Here is a 25,942-nt window from a genome sequence, read left to right on the forward strand (position 1 = left end):
TTTCAGCTGGAGATTTCTGGACTATCTCTTAACTACCAGTCTAGATTTATAAAATCCTTCCTTCTCAGTTGAATCACTTTGACTGTGCTTTTGCTCAGTGCAAGAACAAGCCTCTGTATTCTGTGAAAGGGAACCCACACCCCATGAGGTTATCCTAGCAATGCCCCCAGTCTTAGATGGCTGGAGGACTATCTGGGGTACACAGTGAAGTGTGTGTTCCCAGAACTGGATGGCACTGAACTTAAAGAACATGCTTTTGAAAACATAACTACTGTAATAAGGTCTTTCACAGATGTGAATTGTATATGGTATTATTCCTTAGCAGTTTCATTTTCAAAAGTCAAGATGATCTTTTGAGAACTCAGTTCTGTAGAGAAGCTTTCAATTTTTCCTTTTAGTTTAGAACATCTTTTTTGTTATGGCTGATGCATTGTAGATGGAGTTTTTTCTGCAGAAAACTGTTTATTTGTCTATCAACTAACGTTTACTTTTGCTACTTGGAGATTTTCAAAGATGCTTCCTTAAGAAGGAAAATACTTTTTCCAAAAAAAGAGAACTATAATGAGAGAGTTCTGTCCGTCTGTGCTTGTAGGCCATAGTGTCCATGTGTTAAATGAGGGTCATCAGAACTTTTCAGTGTCCAGAACAAAATGGAGATAGGTTTGAATTCAGAAGTCTGTAGTTACTTTACGATGCTATGGTAGGTAATTGGTTGGTGACATTCTCCATATTTACTTCTCAAAAAGGCAAAGTGACAACAGGCAGCAATACTTACATATCATGTACTTGTGTTATTCACCCACTCCCTGCCCTGTTTCTGTCACACCTTTGTTTTCTTTTTTCACTACCCAATTTGTTTCTTGTATTTGGCCCTGAGAGAAAACGTACAAACAATAAAACAGCATTTCACGTGTTGCTGGTATTTATGTCCCCCTTTTTGTCACAGAAAAGCAAACTGCTGAAGTGTAATGCACTGTCTGCTTTTGCAGTGACATGGGACCTAGGCAATTTAAAGTATGGTTACTTTTTGCTCTGCATTCATGAATATTTTTAATCTGTTCCTGGGTATCTCTGGCTGTAAGATAATGGAGCAAAATCTTATTTAAAGCTGAGTGACTGAAGCTAAGATAGCATGACTTCTGTTTTCCAGTAGAAGTTTACAATATAATTTACAGGCTCTGAGGAATGTAGATATAAAGTTGTAGGAACGTAGATATAAAGTTATATGTACGTAAGCTGCTTAAATTTATGAGCTTGAAAATTTGCTATACTAAATTATAAAAGAAGAGGTTATGCATATTCATTTGCATCCAAGTTTAGTTTACTGGTATGAAAAATGAGGAAAACCAGCATGAAGACAAGTGACAGGTTTTATCATTCTGCATGCATGGCTGTGATTAGACTGCAAGGATAAGCAGTTTGCATTTTCTTCTGTAAAGACACATAGAGTCAATGTGATTAATCCTTCTGTTTCAGGCACTTGCTTCCCCTCCTCCTTGTTTGGGCCACCATTTTCTGAGGATAGAAAAGCTAGGAATAACATGGAATACCTCATTGACAGAATAAAATAAAGGAACGGTAGGAGAGAAAGTACAGAGGGAGAGAGAGGATTCTAATATGAAAAAAACAAGAATATGTCATGCAGGTAGATATCCACTGAGTAGCGAGTGGGTTTTTACATTTAAAAATACTGCGAAGGAACTTCTCATGTCGAGACAGACGGGAGTTTATTTCTGGTTCATTAACATTTTGACATGCAGTACTGTTCTTCTATTTGTTTGTTTTTGATGTAGGTCCTGACCAGATACCCTTGAGGGAAGAATTTGAGCAGATCATGCTGAAAGCTATGCAGGAGTTCACTCTGAGGGAGCGATCCTTGCAGATGAGTGCACAGTGCATCTCTGTATCACCAGCTCAACTCCCCTGGCTTGCTAGGTTAATTGCCAGCGTGTCTCGGGACCTCGTGCACGTGGTAGTTACCCAGAACTCTCTGGCAGAGGGCATCTCAGAGACATTGAGGACTCTCAATGAAATGAAACATCAGCAAAAGCTACCAGATTACGTAGTTGCCATTTGTGCATCAAAGATAAGAGGAAATGAATTCTGTGTAGTAGTCCTGGGTAAGTACAGTTGCAGTACACTGAATGCATTTTCTCAAGAAATTGTTCCAGCTTTCAAATACGTTTTGGTTTTTTTATTCTCCTTTGTGTAGTTGTGCTGCAGTGTGACAGTTCACTGTTCCTCCATCAAGACTTTGTGCACTGGTGTCCATAGGAACCTAGAAAAACAACTGTACGATAGTGGTTACTACTCTTTGAGAAGCCTGAAACTTTATTATTTTTGAGGCAACCTTACAAAATATCTTGGACTGACCCAGTGGCAAATTAGTCTGTCTTTCTCTCTTTCATGTAACAGCTGTGCCATCTTACAGGGCAGTATTGGATTGACCACAGTTTTCTGCAGATCACTGTAAAACATGATATTATTTTACCCTTATTTTACCCTTTTTACCATGTTGATTTTTAGATTCCTCATTCTTGATTGGCTCTGACATCTGTGTGTGCATGTGTGTGTCTGGCTCGGAGTGAATTTTGACTTGTCTTCTCTTCTTAGTAAGCTGATAAATTAATAATTAATAATGTTCTTTTTATTTTATTTTATTTTATTTTTAATTTCCCACACTGAGGATAATTACTTTTTCATTTTTAGCCAAAATCCTCCATTCCATCCAAGGTACAAACATTTATTTTGCATATTATTTATTACCCAAGGTGTGAACTTAAGGGCAACAGCTGGCAAAGCATATACTATACGTATATCCAATAGTTCTGTCACTGTCACAATTGTTCTGAGACTTGTCTCCCAGTCAGTGGAGGTCTGCCACTGAAGATCTAACTCTAGAACAAAAATATTGTGTTGATGGTGCGCTGTATTATAGATAAATGTTACTTTTTTTCCAGGTCAGTATCAATCTAGAGCACTTGCAGAAAGCATGCTTACCAGCAGTGAGTTTTTGAAAGAGATCAGTTATGAACTCATCACAGGAAAAGTTAGTTTCCTGGCATCACACTTCAAAAATACTTCTCTAGGTGAGTGATCGTAAGAAACAGAAGTTCCAATGAAGGCAGTGATCGTGTAATTTCTTTTGGGTTGGCGTTCAGCAGCTAATGCATGCATGCACGAAGATAGCTCTCCCTTCTCCATTGAGAGGCATTACTTTTTTCTCTTCACTGAATGAGTGTAAAGAAGTGCTCATCTTATCCTTTATCTGTGTAGTGAGAATTACTCATCCTTTGACAAAATGTTTTTAACACTGTTGGTACTGCTAAATGTGATAGATATGAGTGCTCTTGTTTGTGTTTTTAGCATTGGCTTGAGGCTGTTTTATAGTTCGTGTTTCTTTGTAATCATCAGATGTCACCATTAGCTATAAAGGCACAGAACTGAGATTATTCAGCTGTGATTTCTTTTTCTTGGAATTGATTTAACTAGCAAAATCTCCTTTCCTCTCTTCCCTTTATTTCCAGCTTCCCTTTGCAGATTTTACATCAGCTGTGTGAGAACGTGTATATGTCATTTTCTACATCATTTGTCTTAAAGTGCTTCCAGATAATTTGGTGTTGTTAATTCTTAACTAGGTGATGATTTGGATAAGCTGCTAGAGAAGATGCTGCAACAGAGAGGGGAAAGTGTCATTATTCCTTTTAATGGAGATGTGAGTGAGTGTGTGTCATCTCAGGAGGCAATTGCCATGGTATCTACACAAGAACCAGGTAATGTTTTTACATGCAAGATGTGAAATAAGTGAGTAGGTTTTAAATGTCAAAACGCATATGCCTTAGAAGAGTCTGAAGGCTGCAATCACTGTGCCAACCTTCAAATACTAATACTACCAGCTGGATGTAGAAATAAAGCAGTGTCTTGGACAAAAAATCTTAGTCATAACCTTGAGTAGTGTTTACCACCCTGTGTTTGATAATTCCAAAGTCAAAATATCTGATCTTTTGCTCTGCAGTAAGCAGACTAGAGAAGGTGTCAGCGTGGACTTATCTGACTCTTGTAAAAGGTGTGTGGTCTTGGGCTTAAGGCAGAGGGGAGCTGTGTTCTCCTCCCAATCTCTCTAGGTGTCCTGCTATATTTTTTTGGTATTCCTCACTTTCCACGTTTACAATGGTAATAATAATATGTGCTACACAGTTGTGCCTTGGGACTTTCATTTTCCCATATTTTCAGGAAAGTTTTAAAGATCTTGGATTGAATGTGCCAGGCAAGCACAACCTGTTTTCTTAACTGAGATGTGTACTTATTCAGCATACGCGGTGAGATACTTACATGCAAAGGATGAATCAGAGTTGTCTGTCTAAAAATGTTAATTATCATTTTCCCATTTTGGAATTCTTTAATTACTCAAAGTTTTAACGAGTTTTAACCACGCTTTCCTTTTTGTATGACAGTAATGGTAAAAGAAGATACATTGTGCTGCTGTGAACACTGAGATTGTTTTAGGTCTAGTATCAAAGCAAATTCAACCTCCTATAAAGCTTTGCTTTCCCTGAAAGAAAGGTATGCTCATGGTTCACATTAGTTAGCTTAAAATAATAGCCTCAGTGTTAAATCTGAACTAAAATAAGATGGTTTATAGTTTCCACATGGATCAGAAGATCCAGTTAGGGTAGCAGCCAGGTGCCTTGTTCTGGCACCCCCAGAAGGATAAGCCTTAAACTTCCTCACAGAACTAATCTGAAGTGAGAATCATCTTTTGATTCTTTTATTTTTCTGTTGTTCTTAGCATGTAATGATATACAGCGATGCTTTTAAAAACCTCCGTGTTTTCTCAAACAATTATTCTGAGTTAGTTTTGCCTTTAAAATATGTCTGTATAATGACTGAAGCTATTCGGAATCAGCCTGAATAAAAAAAGAGGTGAGTTTCCTAGGCAGTGAGTGGGACCTTTCACCTAAAGTAGATCTGTGGAAATAAGCAGAGGCAGGTCTGAACAGGAGATAAACACACATACATCAACACTTGCATGTCTTTGTAGAATTGACATATCAGGTTTTGACCCCCAAATACATTCAAATTTTCTTGCATATGAAAACACTTAATAAAGTAGCTTATTACTTGAAAAAGGAAGTACAGTGCTTTTGTATTAGCTTTGAAGTAGATCTGGGTTTATTTGTATGTTAAAGATTGTTCTTCTAGGAAATTGTTATGATAAACAATCTATGTATTTGGGTTTAATTTGTACTAGAAAAGGTGATGTAAACAAAAACTGTACTGTTATTGTGGTAAATACTATTTACTATTAGTAATCTGCAAGTTGCAAAAGTTCAAGGCTATTGAAACTTGGATTGTTAGATAGAAAATACCTGCTGGAAATATTGAAATATAGGAACATGCTTTTTCTTTTAGGCATACATCTGAGCTTTCATATTTCCTATAGAAAAGTCCAGTCCTACAGTTCTCTGCAGCTAGTACTATATTGACCTTTATGAAGTTCAAATTAACTTAAGACTAAAATCTAGTTAAAAATGAAGAAAGCTCTAAACAAATTAAAAAAAAAAAAAAGCTCCCCACTTCAGTAATCTACTCCTTAATTGTTTTGCTTGTTTTCCATTCACAGTATACATTAGTATCAGACAGTGTACAGACATATACAAACATATGGCTATCTCAGCGCTAATTTAGAGTGAGCGAGGCTCAAGCAATCAGAGTAGAGCTGATGTATGAATGAACTCCCCAGCTGCCCTGCTAGAATGTTTTTGGCAGAATTATCAACACGGGCTCAATTTCCTCAGATTAAGAAGTGTGGCGGTTCTCCTGCGTCAATGCCCTGAGTACAGCAACCTCAGCACCCATGGATGGTTCTCTTGGCAGGAGAGAGTAAGGGAAGCTTCTGAAAGAGAGCTGCAAGCTTCAGGAAAAAGATTAGGGATATCTATATATCTAATATATACATACAGTTAGTTCGTTTACCAGACTGCATATTACTTTGTTGGCACTGAGGCTTCCTTGGATTGTACCCTTAAAAACCCTCAAATGTTTAAGGCGTTTTAAGAATGGGAGTGCTGTACTTGAGGTCATTTGACAGATAATCAAGTTTTGATCAAAAAAGAGAAAGGTGATATTTGTGATCTGTGTTAGAATTTATTCTGGTGAGTTATTCTTTTTTCTTGATGATAGAGAGTACGGTATTTGGTTGGTCATGTTTACTGGGGGGGGTGGGAAAGTAAACATGTTTCTTGTGTTCTGTTTTCTTTTTCCAAACAAACACACTCTAGATTTGGATGTTGATACCTTCCAAATTTACCAGCCGCAGCTTACAGTTGCCAGAAAGCTCTTGTCCCAGGTTTGTGCTATAGCAGACAGTGGCAATCAGAGCCTGGATCTGGGCCACTTCAGCAAAGTAGACTTCATCGTTATAGTTCCTCGTTCAGAAGTCCTGGTGCAGCAGACCCTGCAACGGATCCGGCAGTCAGGTAAAGGGGAGGGGAGGGAAAAAAAACTGCTAATTCAGAGCGAAGTATGTGATTGCTGTTAGGTCATATCTGATATAAATACAAAAATAAGCTACGCAGGCATGTATTTTGCACACCCTGTATTAGCTCCTTTTGTTAGTATTATTGATGAATTCAAAATATATTCCTTTCTCAGTCTAGACTCAAACTGTATCACGTAAGCAAAAAAAAAATTCTTTCAGAACTGAGGAATGTATGACTTCAAGTAATATTCAGCTGTCAAGAGAAAAAGGGAATGGATGACTGCAGTTGTTCAGATCTTTTATGACCTATAATTGGTAATGCAGTTCATTCTAGGTACACGTTTGTTCATATACTCTTGTGTACTGAGCACAGGGATAGGTGCAGGAAGCTCTTAGATAAATAAGTGAGCAATGCACTCACATTAATGGACAATAATTACTAGTTCAGTGAGTTTTTACGTCATGCTCTTTATCTGCACATAACTGATACCAAATGCTTAAAGAACAAGAAGTCTTTAGGAGGCAGATGATAGATACATCTCTCCTGAGAATGATGCTTTTGATTCACTCTGTTAGTGACAGATGTGTGCCCAGGAAAGTGTAGGAGTTTCTCTTTGTTGTACTCAATTTTATAGTCTCTCTCTGCATGTACTTTTTCTCAGCCCAATCCTATTTTACTGCTAAAATGAAAAGAACGAAATAGATTACTTAAAGTAGGCGTTACTTTTCCTTTTCTAAAATGACTGCTTGTTGTTCCATTCCTTGTTTCTTCAGACATTTTATTCACTTAATCATATGTGTGTCATAATAATGTTCCACATTAAACCATAGCTTGTCTGATATCTGTTAAGTGCTTTACATTTAGTTTATTTCATTTTTTTTGAGTGAGTGGTTTCTACTTTATTTTACATAGTTTTTAAAATGATTAGAGCCATGAATGGTAAATGTATAGTTGAGCTGTATCACTACTGTTTGTTGCTACTACTTTAAATTCAAAAGGTGTTCAAAGCTACGTTACGACTTGCCTTTTTTATGAATATGACAGTTGATCATTGCAAAGACTACTACAGAGTAACTGTATTTTACTGACATTTGAACGTTAACCTTGAGGTAGAGCACGATAAGAGCATGAAAAAAATCATATTGTTGAAAGCTACTTTTACTTAAGTTTAATATTTTTGTAAAGGTAAAATCAGAGCAACAGCTTCTGACTCTAGCAAGATTAGTATGGCGTAACATGGGGAAATTCAAGCTAATATCATGTAGCACTGTCAACTGAGTGTTGCTCTGGAATTTTTTTGGTGGTTATATTTTTTTTGTTGCTGTTAACATGAGAAGTCTTGAAAGGTCTTCAGGCATTTTTTGAAAGAAACCCAGAAGTCAAAAAGCAAATGGCAGTCTCCATTGTGAGAGAAAGTGCATTCTGATCACCATCTTCTTACCTATCAGTGATAAGTTCTGATATTGGCAGATAATATTGCAGGTGACACTTGATTTTTGGATGTACTCAAAGGAAAAGGTTTTTGTTGGATTCTCCTCTCTGGCAGGTGTCCTGGTGGATCTGGGCCTAGAAGACAATGGAACAGCATATCAGAGAGCTGAGAAATATGTGGTTCGGCTAGACAATGAGATTCAAACAAAATTTGAAGTTTTCATGAAACGAGTGAAGCAGAATCCATACACACTGTTTGTGCTGGTTCATGACAACGCCCATGTGGATCTAACAAGGTAGCTGATTCGATGTATTGAAGGAAAGAAATCCTCTTCTGATATCTTTCCGTTACATATTTCAAAAGACTCATTGACACCCAGAGGTTTCCCTAGTTCTAAGGCACTTTGTTCCATGGAATCAAATATTGACCTTTCATTTGGGTCTGATGTTTGTTAACTGATTCCATTGAAGTAGGATAAATCTAGCTTTGGATTTTTAGGTCTCTAATAAAACTGTTAATAGGGATAAGTTCTATAGTACTGAAATTTGGCAAGAAGAGTGGAATTTTACAACTTCATTTACTTCTTTGTCTTTTTCCTATTCCTTGTTTCTGTGGTTTTTATTTCTGTGCATAACCTAAAAACTCTCCCACATTCACAAACTAGTCATGTTTTAATTCATGTTTTTATTTTTAGTGATAGTGTTGTTTTTGAAATGAAAAGGATTACAGACGATTAACTTTTCAGTAACATCTTCTGAAAAATATCCTATGTCCTGTGAGAAAAGGACTTAAAAAACAGTAGTTCTGTTGAAGTTGGCCAGTGTTAGATCTGCAAAAAACAACATACATACATGCTAAGAAAAATTTCTTCACACTGCATCATAATTTTGCAATGGAAAAAGAAAATAAGTTAAGCTAATTGTTCTAATCTTGTTCCTCAACTATACTGAGGAGAAAAATGTTAATGTGATTTAGATGTGGTGCATAAGGTTGTGGGACTCACTTGGTAGCAGAGTCACTAATGAAAATACTTTCCTTGATGGAGAGATAAAAATACCTAAAAGCAATGGTCTTCCTGCCTTAGTCTCCTCATCAAATTTTTGTTACTATGTTTGGTGTGCACTGATTTTGGAATTCCCATTTAACCTGGAGGCCAACTTGATTCCAGCAGGAGCTGGAAATCATGACAACAGGAAACTATCAAGTTTTCTAATCTCTTAAAAAACGTGTTGTATCTGCCTGGAAAACCAAGTGGATTTTGTAAACGTGTTACTCTATCCTAACCCCATAACTCATGCAACAGTGTTTGTCTGTAAGAGAGACTTCATCAACTTTGGCTCATTTTTAGTTGCCTCTGTCTTAGGATGGATTTAATTAGCTCACTAATTCAGTGTCTCACTTACGACAGATTTAGTCCTTTATTTAGGTGTTGGTTTTTTTTTTTTCCTCTTGCCTGACTCTACCTATAGAGAGAGCTCAAATGTTTTTGACATCCTTCACCTTTTCAAAGAGTTTTTTGAGCTGTGATTCTCAGTGCTGTTGGAGATTTTTCTGGAGAAAGTGAGTAATCCATTGAATCTCAGGATGTCAGTAAGGCAATTCTTTGCATTCTTATTTCTGCAGTGCCATTTCAAGTTCCCTGTCACATGGTGAGCCTAGTCATGGTCTGGCTGATAGAGTTATTAATTGCAGGGAGGTCCTTGAAGCATTCAACCTCCTTGTTCTTCAGGTCAGCTCTTTTCCTTACGCCTTGCAAACACAGCAGTCCAGGATCAGCTCTAGCAATGAGGTACATTGGATACAATTTGATGCTGTGGTAAGTGTTTAATATATAATTATGACTGTGAATTTTAACAGAATTGTTAATTTTACTGAATCTAGCAGATACATATTAAAGAAAAACTTTAGAGGAGAGCTCTTTCTCTGCTGGTGTTTGTTTGCTCAGGTTCTAGCTACACAATCCTGGGATGGTGACAGTAGAGGTATGATTGACCTTTAGGCCCAGGAATCATATTTTCTTTATCCAGGTCATGTAAGATGAGTACTGGCTCTTTATGCTGTGGTCAGACAGAGTTCTGCAGGTGTGCTGGAAACCTCTGGAGCTGACTTTCCATTTTCAAGAAGTCTAGTTTTTGTTAGCAGCAGATAGAATAGTGGAACGAAGGAGTGAATGAATATACTTTGCTTTACAATTGAAAGTATATCCAGCTTTTTGTATGTTCTTGCTTTTTTTTTTGTATGAAACAGGATGACACAGCAAGTGAAGACAAGCTGTACTTTGGCTTGAATGAATATAGCAAATCTCTCCAATGGGGAGTCACAAGTCCACTTTTGAGATGTGATGAAACCTTTGAAAAAATGGTCACCACGCTTTTAGAAAGGTAAATAGTAATGTGGGATGCTGCTGAAGTGGGATCTTAAGTGTACAGGTGCTTATCAGCCCCATCATGGGAGGATGAAGACATGATGACATTTGATATTCATCTTGAGATCTGTTGCATGTGCGATTTTTATTTTTGTAACAAAAATCCTTGTATTTTTCAACAAGAAGAAGGAGGGGATATTTTTCATTCCCTTATGGATTTATTAGGCCCATTCAGTGGCAATCCATGCTCACAGGTGCTCTTGCCTTTTGCCTCAGCCCTCATTAAGCTAAAGTTTAAAGTCATTAAGTGAAGTTTCATACCCCTTCACTTCTGGTGGCTGTCTGCTGAGACTGCCAACAGATTGGTTAGCAGAGTCCCAGATAAGTGATATCATTTCTAAACCTTCCATTTTATTTATTTCATTAGCTGGCTGTGGTTTTCATTCCTGCATCTCAAGGGTTGAAAGTGTCTTGTTAGTAACCTGCAGCTGCCTGAACAAGTTAGTTTCGTAGTACATCTCTAATATATATTTAACTGTGCACACTGCAGAAACAAAAGCAATACTATGATTCTGTGGAGCTAATCTATTCCGCATATCAGCAGGACAGATTTGTTATAACTGTTCAAGCTGTAGTTCTTGTATTTTCATTTTTAATAGAACAGAATTGTTCTGTCTTCAGTACTCTTTTTTTTTCTTTCTTTTTCCATTTTATATAGATCAGTGTAGAAACACAGAGTGGTTTGGGTTGGAAGGGACCTTTCAGATTATCCTAGTTCCAACCCCCCTGCTATAGGCAGGTACACCTCCTTCCAGATGAGGTTGCTTGAAGCCCCATCCGGCCTGGCCTTGAGCGCCTCATGGAGGGGGCAATCCACAATCTCTCTGGGCAACCTATTCCAGAGTCTCAACCACCCTCACAGTAAAGAATTTCTTCCTAATATCTAGTCTAAATCTGCCCTGTTCCAGTTTAAAGCCATTTCCCTTTATCCTGTGACAACATGCCCTTACAAAAAGTCCCTCCCTAGCTTTCCTGTAAGGCCCCCTTCAGGTACCAGAAGGCTGTGATAAGGTCTGCTCTTCTCCAGGCTGAAGAGCCCAAACTTTCTCAGCTTGTCTCCACTGGGGAGGTGCTTCAACCCTCTGATCATCTTTGTGTCCCTCCTCTGTACCCACTCCAATAGCTTGGTGTCCTTCTTGTGTTGGGGGCCCCAGAACTGGATGCAGTACCCCAGGTGGGATCTATGAGAACAGTAGAGGGGCAGAATCACCTCCCTTGACCTGCTGGTCACATTTCTCCATTTCTCTTGATGCAACCCAGGATATGGTTGACCTTCTGGGCTGCAAGCACATACTTGCCAGCTCATCAACTGACAACCTCAAGTCCTTCTCCTCAGGGCTGCTCTCAAGCTGTTCTCCGCCCAGCCTGTATTTGTGCTTGGGATTGCTGCTTTCTGCAACTTGGGTGATATGGCTAGAGCCCTTGCCGGTGAGGACTGAGGCAAAGAAGTCATTGAGCCCTCAGTTTTCTCTCTACTCCTCATGACCAGTTTCCTTCTGGAAAGGGCCCACACCTTCCCTAGCCTTGCTTTCATCACTGATGTACCTATAGAATTTCTTCTTGATCGTGTTACAGTTAATAATTGAAAATGTATCTATATTTATTTATTACTGAATTTATTTATTACTGAATGTAGCTGTAATGAGAGAGGAAAAAAATGTTGACTACATAGGTTAAAAAGCAAAGTGCAAGTTCAGTTTTGGCTTAGAGCCAGCAGTCCCTACTGGTAAGTCTGGCTTTCTGCTGAGAGAGTGAGAAATGGGAAATCATGAAGAACTTCTTACAGAAACCACTTAAAGCAGCAGTGGTCCTCTGAGTTCGTAGAAGAAAAAAACCTTCTGAATAGCAAAGCAATTATTATCCTGCAGTCTTGGAGTGAACCAGATCTGACATGATCAATATCTCCATCAAATCGAAGAACTTCAGCTGAAATTATTTCCCAAAGGAAGATAATAGAAGCTTATCATTCCTTTTAGTTGAGAGCAGGACTTTGCACTTTATTCTCTGCATTCGAGGAATGTTTGCTTTAAAACATAGTTAAATTTGGTGCAAAGTCATTGCCTGTGAAAATTAAAAACTTCATTCTTTAAGCACTGAATACAAATGGGCACTTCTTTACCCCACATTCCTGGTGTTTGGTTAATTTTCAGACACTGTTTTGATTTTGCATGTGCTGACACAGAGCTGTTATCTCCCCAAAGGTATCCACGGCTACACAGCATGGTGGTTCGCTGCTACCTTCTCATTCAGCAGTATTCCCAAGCTCTGATGTCTCTCACGACCATGGCCTCGCTAAGAGATCACAGCACGCCTGAAACTCTCAGCATAATGGATGACCTTATCACTTCTCCGGGAAAGGATAAGAATGGCTGTGGCCACATGCTCGTCATTAGGGTGCCATCTGTGCAGCTGGCCATGCTGGCCAAGGAGAGGTTGCAAGAAGTAAGAGACAAGTTAGGTCTGCAGTATCGTTTTGAGATCGTCCTTGGGAATCCTGCCTCAGAGCTTACTGTTGCGAAACACTTCGTAACACGTCTGAAGGTGAGCAGAAACTGTTTCTTTGCATGACCATTGTAGTCATCTGACTACAGACATGTTGGACATGTTTTTTGCGTTTTCCCAAGTTAATTATTTTATAGGAGAAGGATGAATGTTCTGTGTCTTTCTCTAAGGGAGTATACTGTACTTCTGGTGAGTGTAATGATTTAGAAACTCAGAAAAAAGATTGGGTTGTTTCTGAACCCTGATTTCTGAACTCCTGAAGTCAGTCACCAGATGTTATCTCACTTTTTAAAATTGAATATCAGCATGAGTCTGATAGGTTTCCTCTTTGAATCTCTGAAAGCAGAGCTCAGATCTCTCTAGACAGGCTAATTATTACCACCAGCTTATCTGTCTAGTGTATCTAACTGCATGCTCAGTCTTTCCACCTTCTGCTCTTCTGGTAACCAGTAAATCTCTCGTAGATTTCTTGTCTCAAACTCTACATGCTGAAAGCCTCTTCTGCATATCGTATATGCACCAAGCTAAACTTGTGCGTGGACCTGTAAAAGCCTGGTGCAAACAGCCACATCCACTTCCTGTATTAACCTCACCACATTAAACCAAGTTTGGTTGCCTTTCTTAGGTGCCAACCTGAGAGTAGTTCAGTTTATCTGTCCTGATTCCTGCTCTAAGTCTCACACAAAGATCTGTTCAGTGTGTTCAGAAACACACAGAAAATGAAGGAAATGTATGAGCCTCTTTGCAAAGCTCTGAAGAGTTTCTCTACAACCAAAACCAGGTAAAATGTCCTTTGAGAAGCCACCTCTTCTGCTTCCTAAATCTCGCCTGTAGCAGAGGAGGGCAGAAAAATAATGAAAGAAAATAAGTTGTGAGGTAACAGCTCTGTGCTCTGCTGGTGGAAGTTGTGTGGTGTTGTTTTGTTTTGTTTTTAATTTGGCTAGACTTCAAATTATTCTGGGCTGTGAATATGGTGAGGTTCTTTACAGACCTTTGTCTTATGGTTGCAGCCCCATGCACACTTCTGGAACTGCCCATTAGGTTTTTTAGTAGAGATCAGGATGAATGTGAGTGTCTATGCAAGCAAATATCCAGATAGCCCTTGATCTGAATAGAGGACATGATCAGATAGGAGAAAAAAAACAACAAAAAAAACCCCTTCTAAACAATAATTCTCATCCCTCTTACCCACAACATGAGATGCTTTTCAGGAGTAAACAAAGCTATAGGCTTGTTTCTTTTCTTGTAAACAACTAGAAAAAAAACCTACTCAATTCTGAAAGATGCATGTGAGTGAGGAGAAGAACTTAGTTGCCCAAGTGTAAGTCTTTTCAAGTGGGTTATCTCAGCTGGGGGCTCCAGAAAGATGAAGATCAACTGTGAGGCTTGTGCTTGGCTGCTGTACCTGCTAGTCTGGCACTTGCTTTTCTCATTATGTTAACTGAAATACTAAAGCTGGCGAACGAGGGTGGGGAGTGGATCACTGTCTGCTTTCCTTGTGAATAGGCTGCTGGTGAGTCTGAGACATGAAATGCTGATCCCGCTGATAGCTGCGTGGGTTGCAAGGAGAATGAGATTTCATTCCAATCTTTTGGAAGAGTGGGGAGGGAATGTTTGATTTGATTTAGCCTCTTCCTAAAAGCAAGTAACCAGTGTGCATGATTACCCAGCAGGGCTATGGTCTCTGGTGCTGGTAGCTGAGCAATATATCCTCCATCAGACAAGCCCTATGGCAGCCTGAGAGGCTGAGGTCCAAGAGGGAAGGATCACCTGGAGGTGCGGAATGAAAGAAGAGATGGGAGATAATTTAAATAACTGTTTTGTTGATCAGGCCCGTTGTCATGGCTACAGAGATCACCTTTTAAGCGTAACAAGAATCAGTTTCGGAGCCATTCAGAAGTGAGGAGACCAAAGGGCTGCAGCCCACAGTACTCCTAAGTACTGTGGACAAGAAATACATTTGTATGCCAGTCCACAGCTGAAAGTTCCAGGCACTCAAGCTTCTTTTTAAACCTTTAGGCTAGAAGAAATAAAATCATCTTTGAACCTGTCTTCCCCTATTTCATTTTCTAGCCTGGCTTTTTCCAAGAAGCTTCCAACGTTGGAGAGGCAGGCTGACATGCAACCAGACTAACCCTGCTGAGCCTAAAAATCTCAGCTTCTGAGGCTGCTAACTGAACCATAGTAGTTGGAGGAATTTTTTTTTCTTTCTGTGAACATGTTACATAGAGGATGCAGAATTCAGCATGGGAAGGAAATCAGGGCTGAGAGAAGAGAATTAAAGTCATAACAGTGAAGGGAAATACTACTTCAAATCATGTTTTTCCTAAGTTAAGAAGGAAATAATCATGGGTTATTTCGATGAAAATTTTCTAAAGATAAAATGGCATGCTGAGTCACTGATCTGCTGTTGATTCCTCCTTTTCAATCCCCTTTGTCTGAGATGATGATTCATAAAACATGGCCTTTCTGTGGTGGAGGAAAGGTGAGGAAAGAACAGGCTAAGCATTTAGGTTGAGAACAGAAGAACGGAGAGGGAATTCAGGGCAGGATTCTCTCTTCAGGTCATGTTTTTCATACAGTTCGCACAAGTCTAGTTGCTTTGTCAAGGCAGCTTTGTCTTGTTGTCCTGCCCATCTGTGCTGACAAGAGTAATTTTTATATTTATGTTTATTTTTAATGGGCAGATGAGTGGTTGGGTTTGCCATCTGTGTGACTCAACAAAGTAGATTCTATGACTCAGCTAGGTTTTAGTTTTCTTCTGAACTCATTTTGTACTTTATTAAAAGATGGACAAAAAAACTTCTTCCAGTGGACTAATGTGATGTAGTTCAAACACGTGGTGATTCTGGAACCAGTGCGGATTTTTTTCTTGGTCTGGAGAGCCCTTAATGTCTCTAGTCAATGTAGAAGTGTGAAATCTCTGCGTTATATGCAAAGAGACTGCTAGCCTCTGCTGATCTCCTGCCTGGACTGCTCACTGATTGAAGAGGCTGTTTTATCATGCAGTACCCACAAAGTACAAGAATGGCTAGGTATGAACCTGCATTTTCTCATTTCATCTTTAAACTTTTGATGCTTGTAAAGGCAGAATGTTACTTCCCTTTTTAAGTGAGAGTCTCTGAGTCATTCAGCTTTGCTTCCTGTTAACAGTTGCTGTAGTGTGTTCATGCCTCTTGATCAAATACTGCCTGTAACATCTGGAAGTGCAGGCACTGTGCAACAATGCAAGAAAGTTAGTGTTCAAGACAGAGAAGTGTTTTAGGAGGCTGCACCCAAAACAGAGAACACAAATGGGCTCAGCCATGTTCACCAAGCTCTGCTGAAGAAAGAGTCTTCTAACCTCATACAAAGAAAAAGCAGGAACTGGAAACAAAAACAAGTGACAGTTTAAAAGGTATCATTTAGATGTGACTTGAATATTCTCCATTCACAGGCTTGGAGGGGAAATGAGCAGGACGACTGGATTCCTCGCACCTATCAGGATCTGGAAGGTCTACCTTGCATTGTTATTTTAACTGGCAAGGATCCTCTGGGAGAAACCTTCCCCAGGTGCTGTTACTGTTCTTGCAATATGGTTGATTTGTAAAATGCTTAGATAAATGTTTATTTGGGGAAAGATAAGTGGTTTGATACCAAGTGGTTATTTTTTTTCACAGAGAAGTGCATGTTAGAAGGCTTTCTTTGGGAACAGTTTAAAATTTTGGGAAGTATGGTTTGTGAAAAGTAAGGCTGTGAAAAGCACTGCGTGGGTCAGAACATCTGTGCCAAGTACTGAGGAGCGTGACTTATGTGCTGAGTATTTTAGAACTACGTGATATTTCATGGCTACTAAAATTCTTCATGAATATTTAATAAGCAGTTAAAGATACAGAATATTCTCCAGAGTTGCAGAAGACAAACCTTCCCTTTTCCTTTGGTTGGATTTTGTAGGTCACTGAAGTACTGTGACCTTCGGCTAATTGACTCAAGCTACTTAACTCGGACTGCATTAGAGCAAGAAGTGGGCCTGGCGTGCTGCTATGTCTCGAAGGAGGTGATTCGAGGGCCTATTGTAGCTCTTGACCTTAGTGAGAAAGAGCATGAGAAGGCAAATGGTAGCGAGAATGATGCTGATGAGCTGTTGATAGACTTGGACAGACCGCAGAGTAACAGCAGTGCTGTCACTGGAACCTCAGGTCAGTTAACTGCTGCTGCTCTGAAGAGTAAGTCTTCATTTATACATCTTTGAAATTTGAGTGCAAATATTGAGATGTTTTGACAAACATGGACTCCTTGGAAGTATGCTACTGCTGGCTAACCAGTGAAATGCTAGTAGCAGATTCTTGCCACAGCGAGCAATTTTCCTGTCTGCAGCTAAAAGGGAAAAGTGTTGCAGTGGGAGAATGGGATGCCATAACTAATTGTCTTTATGATTTTGTTTAAACATATATTTCACAGTTGCGATAGTTTCATCTGTTGGATCCTGAAAAGATCTTAAAAACGAGGATGAGAATAGATAGGATATAATGTTAGGAATAGCAGAATGCTGTGCAACTGGGGTAGCTGTTGGTGAAGGTGGATGTTTGCCTTCTGACCAAGACAGAAGAATGGTCGGGTCTTGCCCTTCCTCTTCAGGCATCAGTAGAGAATCATCCCCCACTAAGCTCTTCCTTCCTTGCGTTCATCTGGCACTTCTAGGTCCTTCCCTTTGCTACTGTATGAATTTGAGATATTAAGTCAGCTTAATTGTGCGCCAGATCTTGCCATACACTAACATAAAAGTGGCTGATAGGGAGGAGAGAGCATAGCCCAACTCGCATATAAGATTGCCGTGAAATAAAAAGCTCTCCATAGAAGGGAGTGTGAAATTGATCTGTGTATACAATGATGTTTTATACTTGAATTTCAGAAGATTATCATAGAATCACCAAGGTTGGAAAAGACCCACAATATCACCCAGTCCAACCATCCACCGATCACCAATAGCTCTCACTAAACCATGTCCCTTGACATAATGTCCAAACGTTCTTTGAACACCTCCAGGGTTGGTGACTCCACCACCTTTCTGGGCAGCCCATTCCAGTGCCTGACCACTCTTTCAGAGAAGTAGTATTTCCTAACATCCAGCCTGAATCTCCCTGCAAGTTCTAAATCCCTAATGGAAAATGATCATTAACATACTGGGATTATTGTTCATTTGGAATTGGGGTTGGATTGCATTTGGATTCTGAACTTGAAAAGAATGGCTGTTGCCCCTCCAACTAAAGAGAAAGATAGATTATTATTTTTTTTTAATAATGAAGCACCAATCAATAGCTCATGGTGAGCTCTCCCAGATGTACTTATGCGGCAGAAGAATTTGTAAGGTAGGATTGTCCCCACATGAGCTCAGGATTTGTTTGCATTGCCTCTTGTCAGCCATGTCTGTCTATTACCCACTCTTTGTTTCACCAGGTTCCCTGGCTGACAACGGTGTGAGCTCCTCAAGTGCTGCAGACAAGTCTCAGAAGCAGGCACCATCACTTAACTTTCAAATGGTTGCACACAGCTCAGTAGATGAGGGGGCTTACCCTGGGTTCACAGCTGGAGAGACTCTGAAACAGGAATGTGACTCCTTGGGTAACCAGATGGCAAGCAGCACCACTTCAAAACTATCATCGCTGTCGTCAGTCTCTCAGACATTTCGGTGGCCTGGTCATTCAACCAAAGACAGCAAGGCCTTCCGTGCTGCACTGCCACGCATCGTGATTCTGTCAAAAGCTGCTTACTGCCTTCTGAGCTCACAGAAAAGTGGGAATTTGCCTTCCTCCTCTTCCCTGCTGCCTCACGCTGATGTGTCCTGGCTGAGCTCTCTGAGGCCTCTGCTTCACAAGGACATGAGCAGCGAGGAGCAGTCGCTCTACTACAGGCAGTGGACAACAGCCCGGCAGCACCATGCAGACTTCAGCAATCAGGGGGAGGCATCCAGCTCAAGAAATTTTCACCCCAGGCGGCTGCTTTTGACAGGGCCACCACAAGTAAGAGCACAGTTCCTTCCTCCTGCCCTACTAGCAGGATGAGTGGACCGGTGGTGAGGACTGCTATAGCTGCAGGTGGAGATGTCCTTGAAGGGCTCGTGCAAAATTGTACCCAATTATGTATTTAGAGATGAAAAATCAGGCAAATTTGAAGGTTAAGTTCATGTTGAAAGTGGTTAAAAAAAATGGTTCTTTAAGTTTCATGTTTTAAGCTTATATGACATACTTGTGAATGGCACCAGACATTAAATTCCCGTGAATGTATCAATAGAGAAGTGGTCAATCACTGCCCATCTCTCTTCATGCAGAAGTGATACAGGCTCTAGGCCAGATATTTCTTGCAGATCAACTTTGTAATGCCATTCAGCATAATGGGCAATATTAAGTTGTGTCAGCAGGAAGAACTAGAGTGGCAGAATAACAGGCATTAGGTCAAATGCATTTATCTGAACTGTATCCTTCTTTCATATTAATCTGAGTTGGGTTTCAGATTTTTTTCATCTCTGGTTCAGGTGGGAAAGACTGGCTCATACCTGCAGTTCCTAAGGATTCTCTTCCGCATGCTGATCAGGTTGCTGGAAGTAGATGTGTATGATGAAGAAGAAATTAATACCAGTGAGTATTTAGAAGTCACTATTAATACACATTATTTAGTGACTTTGTTATATGTTGATAAGCAGTGGCAAATATTTTGATTTACAAAAAGACTGCATAAATTACACCTCCCACTTGTCCTGTCTAGTAATGGGCAGCTAGACTTGTAGATACCTGCATATGCTTAAAAATAGATTCATAAAAATGTAAATTTTACATTGGACTTAACTATGCATTTTTGACTGATGTGTTTATTTGGTACTAAAGTGAAAGTGAATATAAAACTGTACAGGAAACATCTGCTTGCTATTTGCAGTATCTCTGCTATCTGATTTTTACGCTGTGGCTGTTTCTAAGCAGAAAAGGCAGATTGAAGAACACTACTTTTCTGCCTGAGACATTAATATTACTTAATTAAAAATTAGAAACCTGTCTTAAAAATAAATGCATTCCCTCTTGATTTGGAACTTTGGGTACTGTTATTTTCTCATTATTTGAACTAAAATACCCCCAGAAGCTTAGGATGAAGTCAGAATGTAAGACCAGGCAGTCTGGTCTGTTGTGATCACAGCAAATGTGTCACACCCCTTACAGGAATGTGTGACAGTGCTGTCAGAAGAGCAGTTTGGGTTTTACTTGGGGTTTTTGGTTGTATTTTTTTTTTCCCCACAGCTTCTAATGGAATGCTTTTCTAGATCTTTCATGTTCTGGTGCTTGAAAATATTGGACTACATGATCTCTAAAGGTCCCTTTCAGCCCCTACAATTCTGTGATTTTTTTTTTATTCCCCAGTCAAAAGATGTTCCCCTGCCCCAGTTATAAATGTTCTACGGAAGACTGAAAAAAGCACTGCTTTAAAATGCTTTTACTCTTCTTTGATGTTTGCTTAGTGATGTAGTCATGCAGAAATCTTACTTCCTCTCAGCTTTCATCTAGGTAGCTTGAACCAGCTTGCAGGATCCTCACAAATGACAAGCCCATTATTCTTTTCATCAGTTTAATAGCTTGCCTGTACATCTATTTTCAGTTTATCCTTCCAGCACGTCTGACTAAAAATGTATGTGATGTTGTGCAGGATGTTTAACCAATACAACGTACTACAGCTTGTGCATTTCCCTGCCTCCACTGAAAGCCCCATGATTGATGAAACCTATGATTGCACTTGTCTTTTCCATTTTCCTGTTTCACTGACAGTTCTACTTAGCTTGTGCTTGTGGATTCCTCTGCAACTCAGTGATTTCAGCTGACAGACTCCCAGCCTATAGCAGAAATGCTTGTTATTAGATCTTGACTGCACATACAACTTTCATTTTTTTTCTGCTGAATGTCACCCAGTTTCTGTTGCTGTAGTTTTTGAGCTCACTGAATTCTTTCTGGTTGATCTTCTGTGCCTTCTCTATATTGACAGTGTCTCTTAAGTTTGCTGGTGACACAATTCTAAGGCAGTTTTTTTTGGTTTTTTTTGAGGCAGTGATGCTAATGAAAATATTAAACAGTATGCCTCTCTGCTGATCTCTATTAAGTTCATTGGTACTCTCCAGCAACATTAATGCTTATAATGTTACATGCTGCCATCTTCTGTTTAATCAACTTGTTCAGTTTACAGACCATTTCTTGTCTCTGTTTTCTTTAACTGATGTGATTTGTCATATAGCATCATATCAAATACTTAAGTCCAGAAAGATAAGATGTGTTGCATTTTCTTTATTTGAAGAAATAGGTATGTCACATCTGTGTAATGAAAGTCATGCAGGATTTATTTCATCAACCAAGGAATGTGACTGCATTTTATTGTATTTTTCATTTACTCCATACCAATGTCAAAGTAACGGACCCAGAGTTTCATAGATCTCCTCTGAAATGGTGACAATATATGCATTGTGCTTGCACTACAGTCAGGTTTACACCTAGTTTCAGATACCTTTTCTTTAAGAAAAGTGTCATGAAGTTTATTTTTTCTCATTCATGTAGGTGTGTATCAAAATTGAAAACAAAGCACATATATTTGCCTACCTAGCTGAGGTGGTACAGCCAAGAAAATTGCTATTTGTTTACATGTGCTTTGTTGAGGTCTGCCTCTGCCTGATATTTGGCAAAGTGTTTTTTATCTTGCACTTGTTGGTGTTTGAGGCAAAGCTTTATTTGCTGATGAGCTTTTCCCATTTCTCTTGGACGTCGTACATTCTTAGTGTCCTTTGTGCCTCTGTAGCCCCTTCCTCTTGGTGATCTTGCATTGCTTTGTTTGCTGGTTACTGATTGTTTGGTAACAGTGACTCCAGGAAATCCAACTCTCATTTGTAGAGAAGTGCCTGGTGTTCTCAGCCCAGTTGGCCAACTCTCTCAGGATTTGTCTGTATTAACAGACTCATAGGCTTCAGAGGTTAACAACCTCTGACCAGCAGCTTCCTACCAGTCAGTCTGGTAGGGTGAGCACATGCTTGTTTGGAGACACTGCTTTTGTTTCATCTGAGTTTGCCTTTCTGAAATCAGTAACCTCATTTGCCTTCTCTTATGTATTCTCTCTGATTTTAAACTGGATCAGTTCCTGGGCAAGCTTCACGCCAAACTTCAGTTTGTCATCTTTGGACAGTGCTTTCTGATGTCGTTGCTCACACTTGATTGTCTACCTTGGACATACCTCTACTGGATGAAGCAAAAGAGTTCTAGTTAATCCTTGCTGTCACATCCCATTCTCTAACAGCAGTGTGTCTTTTACTGCCTTTATCATCTACTCAACTGCTAGTTTATGCATTTTGTATGCTCTCTTTCTCCTCACTTTCATCCTCTTGCCTTTGGATGCTTTTGCTTCTTGTTTACGCATTCTTTCCATGTACTAAAAAGGGAACCACAGAGGGGCTGGAGGCTCTGTCTGTATCTTCTGCAGAGGCAGTTCATCTGAGCAGTTTGTGTATAAACCAGAGTGAATTATACCTCAGCAACTTGACAAAGAGCAGAGCAGAAAGTTGCCCGTGAGGCTGCTTCACCTACACACATTTTCCAAGGAACTGCTGTTTCTTTTGAAGTAACTTCATGGTGACCATATTTTCAGTTTTGGTAACATTGATGATGTTCAGAGGTGTCTGTGGTGTGTTTGTGTGTGTGTGTGTGTGTGTGTGTGTGTACATGTGTGAGTTCCTGTGCAACTGTAAATCGGCAAACATCACATAAGCACCATTTAGTGGGTATCTGATACTACTTACCTAAAATGTGTTGTTGCAGATCATACAGAAAGCAGTGAAATTGCTCAGTCTAGCAATGACCATTGGCCAGATATTGAGATCTTCAGTAAAATGTCTTTTGACCTGAGTGTACATGACCCCAAGTACAGAAATATAAGTCCAGTGTACACGGAACAACTGTCAAGAATCAAACAAGGTAAAAAAAAAGAATTTTCTCAGAATACTTTCCCATAAAAAAAAAAAAATAGGTTTTTATTATCTTAATTGGACACTTGAACTTAAGAAAAGCCTTTATTCTTCTAAATGATACAGAGCAAAACAAAACATTTGTTCTTTACAGTTGTCACAAGGATCACAATCTCTAGATTTGAATGCTCATAAAATTTCTTTTTCTTCTTTCATTTGTGTAAAGAAACAAGCAAAGAAATGAAATCAGAGGAGCCTAAGAAAAGAGAGACTGTGTCCATGATGTTGACAAAATATGCAGCTTACAATACGTTCCATCACTGTGAGCAGTGCCATCAGTACATGGACATTAATCCTGCTGCACAGGTTGGTGCCAAGGCCAAGGGTAAACTGCATCCTTGATTTTTCTGTGGTCTCTGCAGGCATACCACTCTGGTCTGAAGACTCATGCTTTCACCTTCCCTGAGGTGGAATTGTTTAATTTCTTCCATTCTCAGGGGAGATATTGAGTTACAGACCCTGGAGCATCAATTGTGTCTGCTGTGTTATGCATGAGCAGTTCTTTTCCCCAGCTGCCTCTGACAAAGGGTGAATATTGTGACTAGATATCTCAAGCCAGAGCATTATTCAGCCTACCCAAAGAAGGGTTCCTAGTGTGTCATGGGAGAAGACTGTAGAACTGAGAGGGATGCTTGTCTTACCTAAATGCCAGCCAGCCTCTGGCGTGAATCTGGGCCTTTTTTTTCCTCCCTTTGTTGGCAACCATACCTGCTTCTCAGCAGTGTCGTACAAGTCACTGGACAAAAAGGATCATTTTTAATTGTTTCATAATCTTTTTGATCTTTTGTTCTCCAAAATGAAGATTTTTGCTCACAGAAGGCTGGCAGGTAAGATTTTTCCTGTTTAGTAGCTCAGAATTACTTATTAACCACCACCAATAGCTTACTTCAAGATTTCTTGTCTCCATTCATTCATTTCTGGCTTACTAATCTTTGCCAGCAGCTTGCTATTAACCTAACACAGCATAGACACACTGACCTGGAAATGTACAATGTCAGTTATTACAGAGCTGCACCAGCAAATCTCTTTTAAACCTCATGCTTCATTACCTACGTTGACCCAAGCAAATCCCAAAGGACATCTGTTGTTCTCTTTACACATCTTTGTGCATCTGGTCAAACATAATGACTAGTAATAAATAGAAGTATATACTTGTAACTACAAGTTGTGTATATGGAGTTATGAGAGATAACTCAGAGAAATTACATATCTGAAGGAGAGTCATTGGATTGCAAGCATTATAAAGGGAGAGAGATTCTTAAATGCTTTAACAGAATCTAAATAAAATGTTTTTCATGCTTCATCTTTACTTAGGCTAATTACATCATCCCTTTAGAAAAGATTATAGAGGAGTGACTGCCAAGAGTAAAGGATTTGACCTTGAGGTACAACACCTCCTCTCTAGGAAGAAGTCTTACTAGAAATGTCGGCATTTTGTATGCATTTGCATGGTTCAGTGAAGCACTGTACAAACTCAGGCTCACCCATATGCTTCACGGCCTTGTTAGTGGAGGGGTCTGCCTTGGTTACTTCTTGCTTAGAATAGGTTTGGAGGGTTGTCACTGGAAAAATGCCATACTCGTGTGACCATGCTGCTGCTGCCTCTGAATGGCTGAGCATTCTGCTGTGGAGAAACACCTATATAATGCAGTAGTCTTTGAATCTTTGGGGAAAATTTGTTTGCACATTTTTTTCCCGTGTGTGTCTATATATACACACATATGTTCCATTTCTCCTTGTAGATACTAATAAGTAATTTCCAGCTCAAACAGACTTCAGAAAAGTCCAGATGGGCCAAAGATCACTAGTGGTTTAGAAAGTTGATTGTTTCAATAGCAGGGGAAGTTAGGTGCCTAAATAATGTAGCCTGTGGTAGAGGAAAGTGAGAATTTAATGAAGTTAGCTTCAGTTACTGAAAGAAAATGTGGTGGTTGTTCTCTGGTGGCTGCCAGTGTTGTAACTGCCAGAGCAGGTTGATATATTATAGAATCACAGAATGGCCTGGGTTGAAAAGGACCACAATGATCATCCAGCTTCAACCCCCCTGCTAAGTGCAGGGTCGCCAACCACCAGACCAGGCTGCCCAGTGCCACATCCAGCCTGGTCATATGTTCCTTGTCCATTAACTCCTTTCAAATCCTTCTTTTTTTCTTTTTCTTTTTCTTTTTTTTTTAATTTTTAATACAGGTGTCTGACTCCACTCTGCATGCGTTCACGTTTTCATCCTCAATGCTAGGAGAAGAGGTCCAACTGCATTTTATAATCCCAAAATCCAAAGAAAGCCATTTTGTCTTTAGCAAGCAAGGGAAGCATTTAGAAAGCATGCGTCTCCCTCTCGTTTCTGACAAGGTGCGTGTATGGCTCCCTTCAATTTGTGGTCTACATGTGCTGAGTGCAGTTAGCTTGACAAGCATTTGCAGACTAATGATGGTTGGCTGGTTTATCTTTTTGTTGTTTTTGCTGTTTTGTTTTAGTCCTTTGCATAGTTCTTGCCTTACCTTCCTTAGAACTGGAGTTTTTGAAGAGATTCATTCCTATTTGCATTCCTAGTATCCATGCCAGATGTGTTGCAATGATCAATAATGTTCAAGACTAGTATAAATAATAAAAATCCCTATCAGGAATAACTTGCTTTTTACAAAACATCGGCTAAATATCTCCTGTTCTAGCAGAATTTGAATGCAGTCAAGAGTCCTATCTTCACTCCATCGAGTGGACGTCATGAGCACGGCCTCTTGAACCTCTACCATGCCATGGAAGGCATCAGTCACCTTCACCTCCTCGTAGTCAAGGAGTACGAAATGCCACTGTACCGCAAGTACTGGCCCAACCACATCATGCTCGTCCTGCCAGGCATGTTCAACAATGCTGGCGTTGGTAAGAAACACCAACAGTGCTGTGAAAATGTCAACATCCACATTGGGCAGTATGGGTCACGATGTATGAGCAACTTTCCAGTGCTAGTCTAGTGACAGCAGCAATCTGTGTGCAAGATATGATGGTTTGTAAGAAATGCTGTTGGAGACATAGTTTGCGTATTTGTGTATAGTTTCTCAGTTAAAAATATGGTGTTTTATAGACTG

The 25,942-nt window shown here is 39.7% G+C and overlaps 1 protein-coding gene across 9 annotated transcripts in view; it reads left to right on the forward strand.

Moving 5' to 3' along the window:
* The window catches only part of GREB1L (GREB1 like retinoic acid receptor coactivator), a 160,442-nt gene that overhangs the window by 128,898 nt on the left and 5,602 nt on the right, over positions 1 to 25,942 (forward strand). For all 9 annotated transcript variants that reach the window (XM_090137444.1, XM_090137447.1, XM_090137438.1 and 6 more), the window contains 16 exons: positions 1,794 to 2,120; positions 2,961 to 3,089; positions 3,639 to 3,773; positions 6,282 to 6,479; positions 8,029 to 8,209; positions 9,538 to 9,730; positions 10,162 to 10,295; positions 12,541 to 12,880; positions 16,278 to 16,393; positions 16,775 to 17,019; positions 18,278 to 18,840; positions 19,353 to 19,455; positions 22,654 to 22,809; positions 23,026 to 23,165; positions 25,047 to 25,208; positions 25,529 to 25,736. In XM_090137444.1, coding sequence (XP_089993570.1) covers positions 1,794 to 2,120; positions 2,961 to 3,089; positions 3,639 to 3,773; positions 6,282 to 6,479; positions 8,029 to 8,209; positions 9,538 to 9,730; positions 10,162 to 10,295; positions 12,541 to 12,880; positions 16,278 to 16,393; positions 16,775 to 17,019; positions 18,278 to 18,840; positions 19,353 to 19,455; positions 22,654 to 22,809; positions 23,026 to 23,165; positions 25,047 to 25,208; positions 25,529 to 25,736 — 3,330 coding nt within the window. The remainder of the gene's footprint in view (positions 1 to 1,793; positions 2,121 to 2,960; positions 3,090 to 3,638; positions 3,774 to 6,281; positions 6,480 to 8,028; positions 8,210 to 9,537; positions 9,731 to 10,161; positions 10,296 to 12,540; positions 12,881 to 16,277; positions 16,394 to 16,774; positions 17,020 to 18,277; positions 18,841 to 19,352; positions 19,456 to 22,653; positions 22,810 to 23,025; positions 23,166 to 25,046; positions 25,209 to 25,528; positions 25,737 to 25,942) is intronic.

Source organism: Phasianus colchicus, chromosome 3, assembly GCF_987193195.1.
Source record: "Phasianus colchicus chromosome 3, bPhaCol1.hap1.1, whole genome shotgun sequence".
Classification (NCBI taxonomy): Eukaryota; Metazoa; Chordata; class Aves; order Galliformes; family Phasianidae; genus Phasianus; species Phasianus colchicus.